The following is an 18,658-nucleotide window of genomic DNA, read 5'->3' as shown; positions in this document are numbered from 1 at the left end:
TGGATTCTTGTATAGGCAATAGTTAATGGAGATGGCCGTTTCCTGGTACCCTTGCATACAGTTCACGGGCAAAAGATTGCGGCCTCTTTGATCCTTCATTTAAACGCAAACCGCGTTGGCGCGTTCACACACACGCAGGCACTTGTGTCTGTCTCCACCCATCTACATAGATGGAATTTCTCCACATTCGCTGAGACTGAACGGCCAAGGCTCCTCTAGCCCCAGAGCGGTAGTTTCTGCAGTACGTTTGTGCCTCACACGCGGCATGGGTGGAAAAAATAATCCTTTTACTCACTCTGATGCAGAGGCGCCGTGGCAGCAACCTTCGTTGCTTTCCCTCACCCACACAAGACTGAAGACGAATCCCTGGCGTTGTGTCCCCCCTCTGCGAAAACAGAGACTCATTTTCGCGATGACTGCTGATAGGAAAAGCAGACTCTCTCACCTGTCGACATCTTTGAGCAAAGCTGGATGCCAGAGATTGTGTATGTGCATGTCGTCCAGTTTAAGATAGACGAGGGAGCCATTGTCCGAGAGACTCCTCGACATCGAGCACTTGTTCCTCTCTCAACAACTCTCAACGCAACTCACCCATTTCAGGCAAGTTCAAGACGCCGTGAACATTCTGGACTGAAATTCCAGTTGGGTTGCTCCCTCGTCTATCTTAAACTGGACGACATGCACATGCACACTCCTGGACATCCGGCGTTGCTGGAAGATGATGAATTAAAGTTGAAAACGAGCCCATGATTTCAATTGGATTTTTTTTCCTACGCATCAATATACGGCTGCACATGCGAGGAAACCTGTTCAGATGGTGAGATACAGGTGCACACATGCATATATATATATATATATATATATATATATATATATATATATGCACAGACCAAACGGTGGTTGCGTGAATCAGCCTTAGTAGAAGGGGTTTTTTGCCGAGTGCATCATCTCGTTGGCGTTGATGAAGAGTTAGGGGCATTTTCAAGGAGCTCTCAACTCCTTTGAGTCGCGATCGTGTCTGACCAGGAGGCGTCTTTTACTGCAGCTTCCCGCCCCTTTGCTTTGCTTGACTGCTTTCTCTCGGATTCGACAGTGTGTTCATTTCTTCGTGTGATTCCTGTTTCTGCATACGTTTCGAGGTCGATATCGACACCGCTACATAGTTCCGACATCAGATGCATGCGCCACCCCGGTGGTTCATCTGCCTTCTCGAAAACGGTTTCCCGTTTTAGATCCTGTGAGTGTGTTTACCGGATCCAAGTTTCCTCGTGCATGCATAGCTCGCACGACCGAAAGAGTAGTTTTTCTCTCGGACGCCCACCGAGCGCTGCCTGAGAGTCCCGCGCATGTTGGCGAGCTTTTCTCTGGGATCCGGATCGCGTCCCCGTCTTTTCTGGATTTCCTCCACAACCAAAATGGACGGCGTCAGTTGCGGAGGCAGGCGCCTTCACTTCCACGAGCGTAGCATCCCCGCGTAGACGACTAGAACGACCTTTAAATTTTTCGTCGGGGCAAGTTGCCACGAGACAAGGCGCAAGCGCCCCGTTCAGTTGAGCTTCTCAGTGGACAAGACACATACCACACTCGTGCTTCCCTACGCTATGCAGACTGCGAATTCTATTGTTCGACGAAGACACCGACATGGGGCTCACAAGACGGTGCAACAAACTGGCAAACCTGGACCGCGCGAGGGCACAAGACGCCGGATTCGGCTGCTGTCAGGTTTCACCACAGCGGCAGGAATGCAACGAAGACTTTCGCAAACTTCTCTACCTGTTCCAACTCGCAAGTCGTTTCTAAACCTTAGAAGCTTCCCGCCTTCTCTCCAGCGCAAATGCCTCCACACCTGCTCGCGTCGCTTCGCGATGCTGTCTCTGTCTCTGTCCTCCCCCAGCCCCGTCTGACCTTCTCTCTGTCTCTGCTTGACTTCCTGTTTCGTTCCCCTCGTTCCGTCCCTCTGTCGCTTCTTCAGTCTGCGGTATCCGCGGAAAAAAAACGATCCGGAAGTCAGGTGTAAGAACGCAGCTGCGGTTTTTAGATGCAGAGAGACCCCGTGGCTTCTGGAGAATCTGTCTCTCTGGGTCTCCACTCTCGTGACGGCTTTCTTTCGCCTGTCCAGTGCAGCTGATTCCCTGTCGTACACCTGCATCGGCGGGCGTCTGCAGGCTCTCACCGACTCCCGTTTGTTCTGTACAGAAAAGCCACTGGGAGGTTCCCACCGTCTTTCTGACCTCTTTGCAGAAAGACGCTGGTCCCTGTCGAGACACGCCGACGCCGCGTCTGCCCGCCGTCTCCCTCGAATCCGCGGATTCACTGGAGCCCCTCATCAACATAACTCTAATGAAACGAGTGTCGACTTCTTTGCTTTTTCCGCTGCATCGCACTTCATGCACCTCACCGCAGAGCCAAAAAACAAATCGCTTAACTCCAAAGTGAGACGCTGACTCTCCTCTCGTTATCTCTGTTTCTAGCTCTCTCTCCTCATCTCTCTTGATCCATCTCTCCCTTTGTTTCTCTCGCTTTCACTCCCGCCACCTCGTTTTCACCCTCCTGATCTGTCTCCCCTGCTCTCTCTCTCCTCTTATCGCTCTCCTTTTGTATCCCTCGTTTTCTCTGTCGTTCCGTCTTTCTCCTTCTCTCTCCTTCGTCCCCACCTTCTTTCTCCGTCGCTGTCTCTTCGTCTTGCTGTTTTCGTCCGTCTCCCTCTCCTCCGCTTTCTCTCTCTCTGTCCCTCTGCTTCCGCGTTCTTCTCGTTTTTCTTTGCGCTGCCTGTCTTTCGGTCGGAACCTCGACGTGTGGCTTCCACACAGTCTTGTTTAGATGAAACGGAGGACGCAAAGAGCTGGAAACATTCTTTTTACAAAGGATCTTCTGCGTCTTTGGTGGGGTCTGGAACCTTGACGGTGCAGAGGAGACGCGCGCGTCTGGACGCCTTGATGCATCTGCCCCGGGAGTTGACGTCGCAAATCTGGAACGAATCGAAATCACAGAAAAATACCACAAACCACATATGAAAAACGCGACAGCAGCCTGGCTGCTGGACCTTCACACGGACAAAGCATCGAGTCAAAACAATCTTTTTTGAAAACAGTGGGGCACTCACGCGTGGAATACATCACGGAGAAGCTGAAGGATGACAGCGCAGGAAGACGGCTGGGGCAATATTCTACTTCCGAGAAACGGACCATTTCTCTCGAGCAAAAGTCGTGAGCCTAGATTCAGATTGTTTTGAGGGGGATGTTGAGCCCTCCAATAAGCACACACTCTTCGGCTCTGTATTAAACCGTATTTCATCAATCGGACGTCAAATACCCATCTGGCGCTTCGTACTATATATACATATATATATATATATATACATATATATGTACATATACATATATATATATATATACATATACATATATATATGTATATACGTATATATATATATATATATATATATAGATGCAAGGGTCCTAAAGTTCACTGGCAGGCACCTCTGCTCTCTCTCTGGAACATGCTGCGTGTGGTGCATGCATGGAGAGGCAGGGAGGAGCAGACGGCAGCCAGACTAGGAAGCACCAAGCGGCAGGTAAGAGGCTGGCCGAAAAGCAGAGGTGGAAAGGGTGCGAAGAGTCGCGCTGAGAAGAAGCCTTCAGGAGACGCGAAACAGACTAACAGGACACCTGTCCACGACACAGAGAGAGTCGGTTTTGCATGCAGGTCGCAAACGCGAGGGTCGACGCACATGCGCTTCAAGGCTGTTCTTCCGAGTCTTGGATACGATGATTCGCAGCATCATGCCACTCCGCAGCCAGCCGGAGAGAATCCACGGAGCGAGACGCCCCGTGATGTTCTTGTCGAAGAATCTGGAAGCCACACAGAGCACAGGCGTGCACAAGCGAAATGTCTCTTGGGTGGACAAAAGCGACATGACGTTGTCTCCAGATTCCCCGAAAGAAGCCTTCCCACCTGACTCAGCTGCTGTGTTCTGCTTGAGACTTGCGGCGCCGCCTTTCGCGAAGGAGCCGTCGTGTGCGTCGAAGCTCATGACACCCCGACCGTTCCTGTGTAGCTCGTTTTCTACATGTCTGTGGTAGAGAGGGAGTCGAGGCTCGGAAGCGCGACCACTGGAGACAGATGCGCGCGACCACTGGAGACAGATGCGCGCGGCCCTCTCTAGTGTCTCCAGAAGCCGCAGCAAACGGGTGGACGGAGTGTCTCCGCGATAGAGGGACCCCTCTGTCCAACTCGCAAAACGTCGCGTCGCTGTGTGTCTCGGTTTGTTTCGCATGCAGAGAAATGTTTCGCGAGTTCCGCTCTCTCGCCTTGTCAACATGCGCCTCGTCGGTCGCGGAGGGACGCCCACCTCTTCAGACGCCGTGCTCCGAAATGGCGGCTGTACGCGCGCTCGACGACGAAAGTTACTGCGTCCTCTTCGACGACCAGATCAATGCGTTGTTCTGACAGCAGATCTGCCAAGCCTTTTTGCTGGAGGCGGAAAATGCGCTTCAAATCTTGAGGTGTAAGGGGATCGAAGATCTGCAGACAAGCCACACGGAAGAAGGACGCCCGGACTCAAAATGTCATAAAGACGCACATGCCTACACAGCTGGATTTCCAGAGCTCTTCAGTTCTCTCTTTCTCTTCAGCTCCGTAGAGGCCTAGGCGAGCGCGCATTGAGGCTTCCACACACAGCTTCGCTTTGCATCTTTGCGGGAGGATGGGTCAGAACATCCACAAACAAGCAGGCGCCTGCAGACCGCCGCGAGGTGGACGCAAAGCCGAGCGAGCAGAGGAGACAGGAGCGACACTGACGAAGGGAGAGAGACATGGCATTCGCGACAGCTCTTATCGGCTGCGGACAGAAGAACACAGGGGGAGCGTCTGTGCGCAGCTTGTCAACTGCCCAGAGCACCAGGGCTCCAGGTCCACTGTCGGTCTTGTGCTTTTCTTGTTTCACGCAATGCACAAGCGTCGTTTCTTCGCACGAACGCGAGACTTACGATAACAGTCATTCGGTTGAGAACTTGAGGCTTGAAGACGCGGGCGGCTTCCGCAAGCACGGCTGCTCTGGCTTGAGTCTTCCAGTTCGCCACCTTCTTTCGCGCCAAAGCCTTTTCTTGAGCTGGACTGGTGGAGTCTTTCTTGTCCCCGTTGACTTCCTCTGCCACTTGGGCTCCTGCGTTCGCGTCTGCAATATGTTCCAGCTGCTGGCGCTCGCTGTCAAAGTGACCAATCGTGACCTTGCCGGACGCCTCGTCTGAAAAAAAGGTGCCAGAGACGCGAAACGGAGAGACGCAAAATGAACAACCTGCCCAGGCAGACACAGGCAGGAACTGCCGCTCGGGGGAGCAAGGGCGACCAACTCGCGACAAACAACCAGCGAGAAAAATCAGACGAACTTCCTCCCGGAGCGTCCTGGGGCAACGGCGGCCCGATCCGCTTCGTATCGATGGCCTGGCGTCTCCACGAGGCCATGTCTCTCCCCACAGTCCTCGGCTTCCTCTTCTCCCGAAAACGGGTGTTCTCTCATCCACCCATCGCTGGTTCTGTCGCGCCGCGTCGGCGTTCTTCGATTTCTCGACTCCACGCGACAGGGCAGCAGCCCTGTCCAGGCGTTTTCTGAAAAATGAAAAAAGTAAAATGTCTCTCGACCCCCACACCTCACGTGCTGCCTCGCTTCGCACAACTCTGCACCTCGTCGGTCGTCCCTGGTCTGCCCGCCCTCGCCCAGCAGCTGCGTTCCCCTCTCTGTCATGACACAGTCTGGCAGCTGTTTTTCCTCTGTCATGACACAGTCTGGCAGCTGTTTTTTCTCTGTCGTTCGATTCGCCTGCCTTCCTCTCGCGACCCGCGTCTGCGTACCTCCAGCTTTTTCGCTGGCAGCGAGAATATGTTTCGCTCCAATGTTCGACGTGGCAATGATGACGCAGTTGGTGAAGTCCACTGTGATGCCTCTCATGTCTGTCAAGCGACCTTCGTCGAGAAGCTGCGAAGAAAGGAGACGGCGACAGGAGACAGTGAGACGATTGTGTGTGTGTGTGTCGAGATGACGGAGCCGCTTCCTCGGTTCAAGGTTTCAAAGGAAAGCAGTTTCTTCGCTCCTCTCGCAAAACGCGAAGCCAGACAGTTCTGGAAGCCCCTGAACTGGCAAACTCACAAACAAGAGTCGCAGTCGTCTGGGTGAAGCACTCAGCGATCTCACGTCAGATCCACTCGACCTCTCCTCCCGTTCCTCGACTTCCCAGGCTCCAGGCAGCGTGGGGTCCCTGTTCTGAAGAACAGGTTTTCCGATTCGTGTGTTCCGTGACCTTGCTGTCTCCTCTGCTTCGGTTCTTTTCTTTCTCGGAAAAGCAGGCGGACCTGACCCCCAAAGCGCAGCCTCCGCGCAACACCCCACACTCAGCAAGAAGCGCCCGTGAATACGCGTTTGCTGCGCGCTGCTCGTCCCGACAAGCTCTCGGTGCCTGCGCTCACCTGGAGAAGATACGCGAAGACGTTGGGATGGGCGTTCTCGATTTCATCGAACAGAACGACGCTGTGAGGGCGTTGACGAACCGCTTCCGTCAGCTGTCCACCTTCGTCGTGGCTCACGTAGCCGGGGGGACTTCCGACGAGGCGCGCCACAGTGTGGGGCTCGGAGTATTCCGACATGTCCAGTCGAATCAAGTTTTTCTCGTCGTGGAAAATCGCCGCAGTTAGCGCCTTGGCAAGCTCCGTCTTTCCGACACCTGCAAAGGAAAAGGGAGACATACGCTTCCGCGCAGAACTCCACAGTCGGGAGACTCCCGGAAGTCCAGTGGCCGCATGAAACTTTCCCGAAAAGACAAGTTACAGGCGAAGAACGCCGGGAGCCGCCACCGCATTCACCATCGGAAAAAGGAAGAAAGAGTCGAGACACGCACCCAAGCGCTGCTGACAGACTGCCATCGGAACGGAGACGACTCACAAGCAACGTCCACATGCGACGCTGCGGAGAGACAGAGGAGAAACGCGTACAACATCAACGGCAAAGACAAGACTCCAAAAGGCCTCTAGAGGCCTCCCTTCCTTCCTGCCGCGGCGGTGGAACTGCCCCATGCGGAAGATCAAGCAGGCGAAGAGCTTGACAGTTCACACACAAACACTCTGCATATATATATATATATATATATATATATAAATATATATATATTCCGTTGAACATATATCCGTATACATACACATGTATATCTTACAAATAAAGTTATATATATAAATATATATATATATACACACATAAGTAAACAGAGACCCAAATGCCCATCTCTGTATACGGTCGAGACGCATACCAACAGATATATATATATATATAGGCATAGAAAGGACTGACGTTGCTGAAGTGAAGCTTACCTGTGGATCCGAGGAAGAGGAAAGTGCCAATGGGAGCATTGCGTCGAGCGAGACCAGCTCGGGAGCGAATGATGGCATTTGCCACTGCCTCCACGGCTTCTTCTTGTCCGATAACTTGCTGCGGCAAACCGAGAAGACGAGACGCATCGACACAAGACATCCGGCAAAAGGTGAGGCATCCCAGATATGCCGCAAACTGACGAACTTCTGAGACATGTGGAGAAAAGATGCGAATCCGTGAGGGCACACAAAAACAAAGGAAACACAAACGAGCACGAGACACAGAAGCGAGGCAGAAGCAACAAAACGGAGGGACGGCTCCAGGTTGTTCTCTTGACGTTCTAAAAGGTGAAGGAAAAATCGCATCTGGGCAGAGATCCCGAAGCGGCATGGCCCCCCTCCCAATATCGCAGCTCCAGAGCGTTCTTCCGTGCTTTTGCACAGACACCCAGAAAACATCCCTCTCTTCCCCTTCTCTCTCGAGGCCTGTAGCGCCACGGACATGTCGATCCTCATGTTCAAAGATACTCCTGCTTTGGAGGTTTTAGACAGACGACAGGCGGAGAGTCAGACCAGCGTTTACTGAAGTCATTCTCAGTATCCCAGGAGCAGTGCTGTAACGCCTCTCTACATTCCATTTGAGTTATACAGTTATGGAAAGCGGTACATACGTACCTGAAGAAAGGTTTCTTGCCACGAATGCAGTGTTAAAGGGCAGTTCGTCCAAAAGAATAGATACATCGAGAACCTCTCAAACGTTCGGAAGCTCAAAACAGTGAATGGACGCATCCTGTAGGTTCTTCAGCGTTTCTGTACACTTTGGTGTGTATACACCTGGATCGCGGATCACTTGTAAAGAGACACGACCTCCTTAAACTGTGGCGGCTACAAGTTCCTTCACTTCCGTCGCAAGGTCCTTTACGCTTACCGCTTGGAGGCTTGCTGGAAGGCTGAGAAGGCGCTGTCGATCGGTTTCTGTCAATTTATTCACCGGAATGCCCGTTCTCAAGCTGACGACATCAGCCACGTCTGCATCCGTCAGCGCGTCAGCGTCTTCGGCCTCTTTTGCAATTTCTGCCTCGAGCTTTTCCAAGTCGTCGCGCTGAGAAACAGGCACTCTTGTCGACAAGCTGTTCAGATCCTCACTGTGGTCGTCTCCTGCCGAACGCTGCAGATGTAAAGTCTTTAGAATGTGCATGGGGATGTACAGAGAAGGAGAAGTAAACAGATGCACACAAACGAAGTTGCGTCTTGTTTTTTGCCAGACACACACACCGAGGAATATGTCGACATATACATACAGACATGTGTACGTACTTGTGGCTATGTGTACGCGTGGACAAGGCACATACAACATCCTTGTATCGAGAGAGGACAGCCGCCTATTTTTTTGTCAACGCTCTGCGCTTCTTCGTGAAGTTACCTTTTTCTCTCCATCGCCGTTCGCGGAACTTGATGCGTCGCCGCTTCCGCCGTTGTCATTTTTCTCCTCGTTCGCTGCGCGTTCGTTCATCAGGCGCCTCAGAGACTTTACTTTCTTGATGGCGCAGGCGTCATCGATCTGAGCACAACGTAATCGACGAAACGCAAAAGTCTGCAACCCCAGAGAACATAAACTCAACTTACCTCGTCCACATAAGAACCTACGGCTCACCAGCCACATATATATATATGCATGTATGTAGATACATATATGTTCCAAACTGATGAAATTTATAGATGCATGTATATACGCAGATGTAGTATGCATCCAATTACGTACATGCGCAGATACATACAAATACAGATCGATACATTCATAGATACAAACATCTGTCCAACCGTGCCTGCACATGTGTGTGTACGGCCTCACGCAGTAAAAGTGTATGATCTGAAAGATCTGCGTGAGAGTTAGAGAGTTAGAGAGCTAGAGCAGCCGTTGCTTCTGCATGCGTTTCCAAGATCAAAAAAGCATGCCTGCACGTCTTCAGCTGCTTACCAGGTCGATGGCTTTATCTGGAAGTTGACGGCTCTTGATGTAGCGATCTGAGAGCGTGGCGGCGGCAACCAAGGCGCCGTCGGTAATGGTGAGTTTGTGGTGGTTCTCTAGGTTTTTTCGGATGCCCTTAAGCATGGTGATGGTTTTCGCGACATCGGGCTCCTTCATCTCAATCGTGACGAACCGACGAGCAAACGCCATGTCCCTCTCGATATGCTTGCGATACTCTGCCCGCGTTGTCGCACCAATCACTCTGAGAGGAACAAGACCCAGAAAACCAAGACACATGCAGAAAAGAGCGACCGAACCTGAAGTGATCTCTTCCCCTTTCAACACCAAACGGCCCAAGAAACATTCGTTTTGAAAAATGCGCTTGCGAACGAACCACTTGGGAGCATGTGAAGCTTCAGCGCCTCGCATGCTCAGCTTGTGTCTGCATGCAGATGCAGACATCACGCGTGGATTCCTTCCACGAGATTACGCATATGGCATACACACATCACCTACGCATGCAGAAACGGCCTTCTGTGGAGTTGTACTTCCACACTCTCGCTCCATACACCTACATATGCATATGTCTGTATATAGATTTACATAGATATTCATATGAGCGAGAGCAAGCTGAGATACCCCTATATCTGTGTTGCTTGAGTGTGTATGTTTCAAGATGTACATATGCGGGCGGTCACGTACACGAGCAGGTGTGTCTCTGCCTACATATATATATATATATATATATGAATATATATCAGTCTGTCTGCAACTGTCTATCTTGGCCTACATACATCGATGCAGACGTAGACAGTCGACGACGCTTGTCTGGTAGATATGTGTGTTGCAGTGTACAGATATCCAGATGCATACATGTTAGAATTCGCTGGGATTCCGATACTCGTTGACGCGTTTGCTTATCCGAAGCAAACGCACAGCTGATGCATCAGCAGTGAAACACCGAAGAGACTACATCGAGGATGGTAAGGAGACGATGAGAAGAAACAGAGGGAGAAAGTTACCTCAAAGCCCCCCTGGCGAGTGCAGGCTTGAGCAAGTTTGCGGCGTCCATGGGTCCGTCTGCTTTTCCAGCTCCCATGAGCGTGTGGATTTCATCGATGAAAAGGATCGTTGATCTGTCGCTGGCGAAGAGCTGAAGAAATCCAAGGAACAATCGAGAAACAGCAGCCCATCGGTGCCGCCTGCATGTGCTAACTTCTTCCAACAGACTGTGTAGATCACGAGACAGACGCAGTCGCGAGGATAACATGTGCACAGGAAAGAACTGCGTGGCAGTTTACCAACAAGCGAGGATACACACGCAACACACCCAAAAGTACGTACGTTTTGCCGTGAACCAACCGAGAAAAACGAAGGAATACACGAGTCACAGTGACACTTGTGAAGAAGAGCACAGAAAATCCGTGAGAGAAAAAAGGTCAGGGTGGAGTAGAAGTGCGGGACCGAAGTGCCAGCCGAACTGGTGAAGCAAAAATGGAACACAGAGAAGGAAATTGAAGAAGCGCGACTTCCGACCGACAGTCGTCATGTGATCTGCACACAGTCCCGGAAATAGGATGGAGTCACGACCCACGGCTTCAATGGCAGAACGGTCACCTGTACACTCCAATGCTCGCTCGACATGCACGCGCTGATACAGTTTAGGAGACCGAACCGAGACACAGAAGAGCTTCAACTTACGTAATCGAGAATGCCCTTCATGCGACGCTCGAATTCCCCGCGCATCGAGGAACCTGAGAGAAGAGATCCGACGTCCAGCGAGAAGACTTGGACTCCGAGAAGCGCGTCCGGAACGTCCCCCTGAAGCGCACACATGCAAGAAAAACGAATGCTGTGTTTAACTTCAGTATCATCTGGACGATAACAAACACTCTGGGAGAGCGGCTGCAGGCACGAAGGAAGCCGAGCCTTTCTGAACTAGACCATCTTTATACCATCTAGGCAAACAACGTCGACAGAATGTGTAGACCTCCTTCCTTCACGTGAGGGTGCTCAGTCACGCTGCACATTCGAAGCAAGGTGGCTGACAGTGAACAAGCCTTCTGATTGGGCTGATGCTCGTCACGGTCCCAAATCGTTCTTCGCGACACAGGTCAAGACGCTACACATCCTTCGCGTAAATTACCTCCAAAACGTTTAATGCACAAAGCAGACAGAGACGCATGCATCCTTTGAGAAGCATGTTCACACATCTGCATGCGTCTCTTAGAAACAGTTTCTCGCAGGTTTCAATCGCTTGTATGTGGCTTGGCGTCGCCCTGAACCGAGGCTTGACGCCCTCGCTTAGGACTCGGCCCCCGCAGAGACATCATCAAACCCGCTGAAAGCGACACTGAGGCGACAGGTGAGCACGGCGTTCTGCACATGAGTTTCCAAGCATGCAAGTGCCCAAGAAAACGGCATATGGCACCTTTTAGGGACGCAGAACTCCGCAAAGCGACGCAACTGAAACTTACATCGACAATACGCTTCGCCAGGCCTTCCACGACAGCCGTCTTCCCCACACCCGGTTCACCAATCAACAAGCAGTTCGCTTTGCTCATGCGACTCATAACCTGAAAAGACGCAAGCCACATAGATGCATACACAGAACTGCATCAGGTATGAGAACATCCAGTCTGTAGACGAAAGATAAATAAATGAGCCAGAGGCTTACGCTTCCCACAGAACACGAGCGAGCCGAACCCTATGCATATACAGTGTCGACATTGCAACAGACTACGATATGCAAGCCCCGGTGAAAAAGTGAATAAAAAAGGATCGAACCGTCGACCACCTCGAAGCCAAAGACCCATGCACCTATGTACACACAAGTATGCAGATGTATATATATATATATATATGTATATATGTATATAAGCAAGTGAAGTGCATGTATGCCCATGTAAATGTAAGATGGACCTCCGTTTGTGGAGCTCCTTGTGTAGAGTCGTAACGGACGTTGTGAGCTGTATATTTTTCTTTCTTCGGCCTTCGTGAATGCCCTCAAGATACTGACGAATGTGTCTCTTCGCGTGGAAACTGCGGCTTCGTACCGAGGTGATCTGTTCGATCTCCGCTTCTCTCCCGGTGACAGTTCCAATTTTGCCCTCTTTCGCCTGTTCAGTCATGTCCACGCCAAAGGTTTTGATCCACTCTTGGCTTCCTGTGCGCGCCGGAGTGGCTTTCCGCTCTTCGGCTTCAGTGTGGACGATGAAGGCGCTGGTCACTAATCTGCGAAGACCCGAAAAGGAACAAACAAGCTGCGCCGTCCGCCCGGATGCCCGCGCATGTGTGCATGGTAAATCACTCGTCAGATAGACACGCGGAGATACAGTTAGACAGAGACAAAGATAGGCATCGATATGCATATGGAAAGACGCTTTCGCTAGATACAAACATACAGATAGATAACTTGCAAACGGGCAAGCAGCCATAGAACATGAATGTACACAAAAGCGTCTAGAGCTGCGCATCTTATATATATATATATATATATATATATATATAGATAGATAGATAGATAGATAGATAGATAGATAGATACACATACACAAAAATATATGGACATAAATATGTATATATATATATATATGTATATATGTATACGGATATTTGTTATATGGAAATAATATTCATGTATATGTGAAGATATTTTTATATGACTATGCGGATATATATGTGGATGTATATATATATATATATATATATATATCGCTATGCATCAGATGGATAGACATTGGAAGAAAATGTGCGTGGATGTATACGGCATTGCTATTTGTGACACCTGAAGCGAGTATTGTGTTGCAAACGAAGGTATTTCGAAATTCGACGAGGGTGAAACAAGTTTCTCGAAGCCTAAAGCGAGAACTCGTGGCACAGCGTCTTATCTTTGAAGATTTGAAGAGTCGCTCCTTGTGTTTTTCGCCGTCCAACTGTCGATCCTTACTTGAGGAAGACCGAGACGTCTGTGCCGACATTGGCCAAGCGAGCACGAAAGCGGTCGCAGCGCGCAAGAGCAGTGACGAGATCATGGACACCAACGAGGCGATGTCCACGCGACTGGGCTTCGTTGTACGCGTCGATGATGACTCGCTTTAGCTCAGAGCGTGATCGGGCCTCGCCGTAGGAGAGCGGAGTCTGAGAGAGGCACGAGGTGAGAAGAAACGTTAGTGAAAAAGCCGATGCATTGACTACTGGGAACAGACTACGCATCTGGTCTGACGAACGATTCTTTTGGATTGATTTCATTTGACCTTTTGTAGGGTGCCCTATCGTGGATTCACACATCTTATACTTACGTGAAAATGCGACTAGCTATAAAAGCCGCTCGTAGAAGATTGGACGAATGCGAAGAGCCGAGGAAAACGAATCAGCCCCACAGTGTGGAAGCAACGGACAGATGTAATTGTGAATGTGTACAAACTCATGGAGGTATTTGCAAGAAGGAGTACACCAAGATATAGAACAACGAAACTAGGTATAAATACAAACGCAGGGACGACTAGATGTACATATACACATATGTGTCTATCGATATTATATATATATATATATATATATATATATATATATATATATAATATTATATATATATATATATATATATATAAGGAATGTAGGTATAGGAGAACGTGTCCGGGTATACGGCTGAGAGAATGGGGAAAAAAAGAAACAAGACTGGACTAAGTTAGAACTCTTACCACACTCTGAGGCATGCGAATGAGAAGGTTGTGCATGTCCTTGCGTAGATCAGCAGACTTGCCTCCAGCCTTCTCCAAGGCCGTCGGCACAGCTGGACAGGCAAAAATAAAGTAGCCAGGCCAGGCAAGCCACGGATGCAGAGCGGATGGGGGGACGCATGCAAACGCAGAGATACAGACGCAGATAACGACGGACAGATCCGACACACGAACTCTCGGCCACCGCTGAGGAACCAACAGGCTCCCAGGGTCCTGAAGCAGACGAAGAAAAGGGTGAAGAGGATGAGCAGTTTGGGGGGACCCAGGAAGAGGAGGCAAAGTAGACGGGAAGGGCAACAAGCGGGCAAGACTAACAAGGAAGAATAAAAGGGAAATCGCAGAGAAGCAGTCGCGAGAGTGTTCAGGAAAATCAACATACGAGGGAACAGGCCGATGAACAGGTGCCGCGAAAGCACAAAGTGACAACACAGCGTCAGAAACGATGGCAGAGAGAAAGCAACGCGCTGACGGACAAGCAGGAACAGAAGAAGAGGAGATCCAAGACAAGCGCAGAGCGAGACAATACGGAAACGAACAAAGAGGCGACAGCGATGAAACATGGATAGTAAAAAGAGAAAGAGAACAACTTACTGGTGTCGCCGGGCATGTCAAGAAGACAAGCGACCAAGTGCACTCGTGAGAGCTCAGGATGTTGAAGCATCCACGCGAGCTGCTCTACGCAATCCAAGAGATCGCTTGCGGCATCGGTGAAATTCTGGATAACAAAAGAAACAGATCAAGCAGTTCAGTCGAAGATCAAACTCTGCTGTCTCAGGAGAGCCTGTAGGAATTCTCGCGACTTCGATTCCTACGCGAGCGTCACAGCGTCAGCCCGTTGCCCACTCCGGCGCCTGTGTGCATCCTTTTGGACACCTTCGCGCTTCATTCAATTATCTTGTTCTCACAGTGTATCCCCCGAATAGGAATCTGCTTGCTGCACCCTGCGTTGTCGTATTCTCTCACTCGGCCATGCTTCCCAGTCTTGATCAGAGGGCGGGGCGAAGCCTAGAAACGCCGAACGCAGCTTCTTTAGCCATTTCTTATCATGGCACCGGGTTTCACTATGTTCCTTCACAGATGCCTTTCTTCACTTCGGTCCCGATGGAAGGGGCGAACCTCACAGGAACTCCTTTTTGTTTTTGTCCTTTGTCCAGCATATCCGGACGTCTCGGAAATACGTTTGTGAAAGTGTCACAATATCAAGTCATGCTCTTGTCCCCCCTCACGTTCGTCCCTCATCTCTATTCGCTCTATTCTTCAGCATGGTCTACCCTCTGCATGTTCGCGTCTCCTTGGTGTATGCTTCGCGATTTCCCTGTCTCTCCAAGGTACGCGCTCCCCGATTGCCGCGCCTCTATGAGTGCACGGGGCATCGTCATTATGTTGTTTTTGACCCTCTCAGAGAGAGCGCGAAGTTCCAAAGCAGTTCGACGCCTCCGCGTTTCCATGAACTGCCGCTGTTCCTTTGCAGTTGTCCACCTTAGGAGATGACGGTAAGCATGCATGCTCACTGTTTCGCTTGGCGAATGCTAAACACGTCTTCCCTCCTAACTCTTTTTCCAAGACTTCCTCGACAAGTGTCTCTGGAAGCGTCTCCTCCGCCGGGCCAGATGTCGAGTTCGTCGCGTCGGTACGTCACAAACCAAACAGAGAGGGCCCTCACTGCGACTCCGCTTGCTCCTTTGCTTCCTGGGCGTCAGTGACTCCCAAAGTTATTTTTCTGACTGGTTTCCTTCCTTTTCTCCCCATGCTTCCGCCTCGATTTCCTTCGAGACCTACCTGTCTCGTTGCCGTGGGTTTGTGGCGGTCGAGGAGCGCGGGGGGCGTCAGGTCGCCTGGACCTTCTCCATTTCCGCTGTCAGAAGAACCGTCGCTTCCACGGCCATTTTTACCTGGAGGGAAGCCGCTGCCTAAAGAACTTCCACTATCCGAGGGGTATTGAGCGCCGAAGGCGCTCGGGAGACGCGACAGTGACAGGAGGCCGAGCAGGAGCAGTAGCCGAACAACGGGGGAGACCAGTCTGTGAAACATGGGGGACGAGAACCCAGAGGAGAGCCGAGAACGACGGGAAGAAACGCGTGGGTAAGACGAGGGCGATTGGTAGGGGGGTCGGAAGGAGTTTCGGGACCAAGCAACAACGGATAACGCATGAGACGAGACGGGAGGCGCGCGGATCGCCTGACCCGGGCAAGGCGGGTCGCAGGACGGGGCGGACGAACGTTGCTTCTGCGTCATGGTTTGTACAGAAAGAGGGGGAAAAGGCCGGTTGGGTCCGGGGTTTCGAGTCGGCAGAAACCCCCACCTCGTTTCCGTCCTAAAGAACCCTGGAAGAAGAGACACGACGGAGGAAACAGACCAACGGTCTATGGAGGGGGGCCTCTTCTCCCCCCGCTGTTCTCAGCGGGATGACCGCCCTGAAGCGCGGACGCCGCCAGAGACTTTTACAAACGAAGGAGTTTGACAACGGCGAACCAAGCTGTGTTTCGAAAAATAGTTCGTGAAAGTCCCTTCGAAAGGGGGAAAGAGGCGCGGAACAATCGGTCAACGCCAACCTGACTTCCAGAAACGATGGCTGCTTCTCACGGCATCTGCATCTCGCGCGTGTGGCTCCTTGCGCCTCGATGCCCGAACGTGTAGGATCGACCCGCCGCGGACGCTGTGCGAGCGTTGCATGCTCGAAGACGGGCGGAGGGAACTGACGGAGAGAGCCGCAAACTTCCGTGCCAGTTATCTGTGCCGACTGGCGAAAACGGAAACCCGAGGCAAACACGAGATTCTGCACCGCCTCTTCGAACATATTCGGCCTGTTCTGGGAGAGATCGTGGTAGAGGAGCTGCAAACGTCAGCGGCATGGTTGACGGGAAATCACCGCGCTTGCGGGGTTTCTGAGCAGCTCCACAGGTGGAGGTCTAGTAGGGTTCAATACGGTACACCGTGACGAACCTCGCGCACACCGAACTTACAACGGGTTCACGCCGCCAAACCCCTTCTATCCAGCGTGCTCGAACTTCAATACAAGTGAAACTGCCGCGCTTGTCCTGCTACCAGACGCGCTGGTTGTCGGGAAACAAACATTTCTTCAGCCGTGAAGTCACGAAGTGGCGGGGTTAACCATCGATGACCTTCCATTGCGTTCCATCACCAGGTGTCTAGACAGCCCGAATAGAACGAGCGCGGCAGTCACGCACATGCTCAAGATGGGTCGAGCTTTCATTACTTCACCGTTTTCCCCCTACATACCCGGACAAAAACAGAATTTAGAGAACAAGTTCACCTAAGTCTGGGGTTCTGTAGGCGTCGAGCGAGGTCATGTCTGGCGCCGCTCACACGCTACTCATCCGGCAGTTTGGCGCGGTGAAGTAAGGAGGTGGACGTGGGCGAGAAAAAAACAAACCGGATAACAGCGGGGTACAAGAGTTAGTCACTTTGGAGTACGTGGTCTGTTGTTAACGGAATGGGTCGCTAGGGCAGAAGACGAAGGTCCAGAGAGAAACTGAAGAAAATGGATAATTAACTTCCTGTTCACACTCCTCTGACCAAAAAGGCCACGAGGGTCACAGCACCCGCGTTGTGGTTCGTTTGCAAGACGTTTACGTGGTCCAATCGCCAAGCTTCCCACTCCTTGCGCAACCTTGTTTTCCTGCATCCATCTACGAAAACTGGCAAGCACGAAGGCTGTCCAAGAACTTGCTACAATAGCCACACCCCCGCACACAGAAAGGCAGGAACGTGAGGCAGGTTCACCCGAAGGCGTGCGAGGAAGCGTCTGTTTTGGCCTCTAGAAAACGTGATGCTGAAACTACGTTACGCAGATCGGCATGAGTGTACCTGTCGTGGGACACATCGCGGCGTTGCTGTCATTCAGCAAGCATCGGCAAGAAAAGAGGACAGCAAGGGGCATGCACCTGCTCTAGAGCGGCGACTTACACTCTTCCTGTGTCTTCCTTTTTGGAGAAAAAAGTTAAACACGGCGACACGCCACATATATGCTTCAGACACTACTCACCTTCACTTCAGGCTGATTTTACTCCCTGATGCCATTACTAGAGAGGTACAACTCGGTTGGGGAAAGGAAACATTCCGAAATTCTCAACAAGTTCAAACCTTTCCGGCGTTTTTACCGCTGCAGGGCTCCACATAGTTTACGTTTTCCACTGTAAAACAGCCGCAACAACTCACGGGACTGCCGCACGTTCACCAGTTCAATTGTCGGAGTTCGATGTTGTTCCTTCCGTTAAATCCGATGAAAACGAAACGGCAGAGGAAGCCACGAGTTTGAGCCGCATATTCCCAGATTGGTTCAGCGGGCAGATCGCCTGTGTTCATAAAATATTGAACTGTTCTTGTTGTCCGCACAGAAGAGCTTATCAGCGCGAAAGCGTCAGCTCCTCTCGAGGTTTCTGTCGGAATCAAAGAAAAGTCAGTGCACTCAGTCATACGCATTCTCTGGATTTGGACCCGCTCAGACGTCCTGTGACTACGCTAACTTCCTGGCTAAACATCCCTTTTCTTTGAAACACACTTCCCTTCTCGCTGACCCTATGGATGTGGGTCAGGTTAACAATTGCCACGCTGTGGAAAAGTTGTGTGC

General features: G+C 51.1%; 1 protein-coding gene across 1 annotated transcript; it reads right to left on the bottom strand.

Annotated features, from left to right (window-relative positions):
* Positions 1–1,243: 1,243 nt before the first annotated feature.
* Positions 1,244–16,379, bottom strand: TGME49_202580 (ATPase, AAA family protein). Its single transcript, XM_018779214.1, has 18 exons — positions 15,847–16,379; positions 14,659–14,782; positions 14,029–14,120; positions 13,275–13,465; positions 12,382–12,559; positions 11,803–11,901; positions 11,027–11,146; positions 10,348–10,478; positions 9,335–9,587; positions 8,780–8,917; positions 8,285–8,458; positions 7,357–7,474; positions 6,463–6,716; positions 5,851–5,974; positions 4,989–5,245; positions 4,352–4,524; positions 3,731–3,851; positions 1,244–2,968 (listed from the first exon to the last, which is right to left on the bottom strand). Exons 1-18 carry the CDS (start codon positions 16,300–16,302, stop codon positions 2,858–2,860), a joined length of 3,114 nt encoding a protein of 1,037 aa, XP_018637394.1. The 5' UTR covers positions 16,303–16,379; the 3' UTR covers positions 1,244–2,857.
* Between the last annotated feature and the right edge of the window lie 2,279 nt (positions 16,380–18,658).

The sequence above is a fragment of the Toxoplasma gondii genome, chromosome VIIa (assembly GCF_000006565.2).
Source record: "Toxoplasma gondii ME49 chromosome VIIa, whole genome shotgun sequence".
Lineage (NCBI taxonomy): Eukaryota > Apicomplexa > Conoidasida > Eucoccidiorida > Sarcocystidae > Toxoplasma > Toxoplasma gondii.
The sequence above is the reverse complement of the archived record's forward strand: the minus strand, read 5'-3'. Positions and strand labels throughout refer to the sequence as shown.

Bases quoted from the DNA above. Each gene is read 5' to 3' on its own strand.
- TGME49_202580 (XM_018779214.1), bottom strand. From the start codon at position 16,302: ATGACGCAGAAGCAACGTTCGTCCGCCCCGTCCTGCGACCCGCCTTGC. The intron at 7,475-8,284 runs GTAAGCGTAAAG...GGTTTGCCGCAG, and splicing joins TTCCAGCAAGCCTCCAAGCG to CAAGTTATCGGACAAGAAGA. The intron at 4,525-4,988 runs GTAAGTCTCGCG...GCTTGTCTGCAG, and splicing joins TCAACCGAATGACTGTTATC to ATCTTCGATCCCCTTACACC.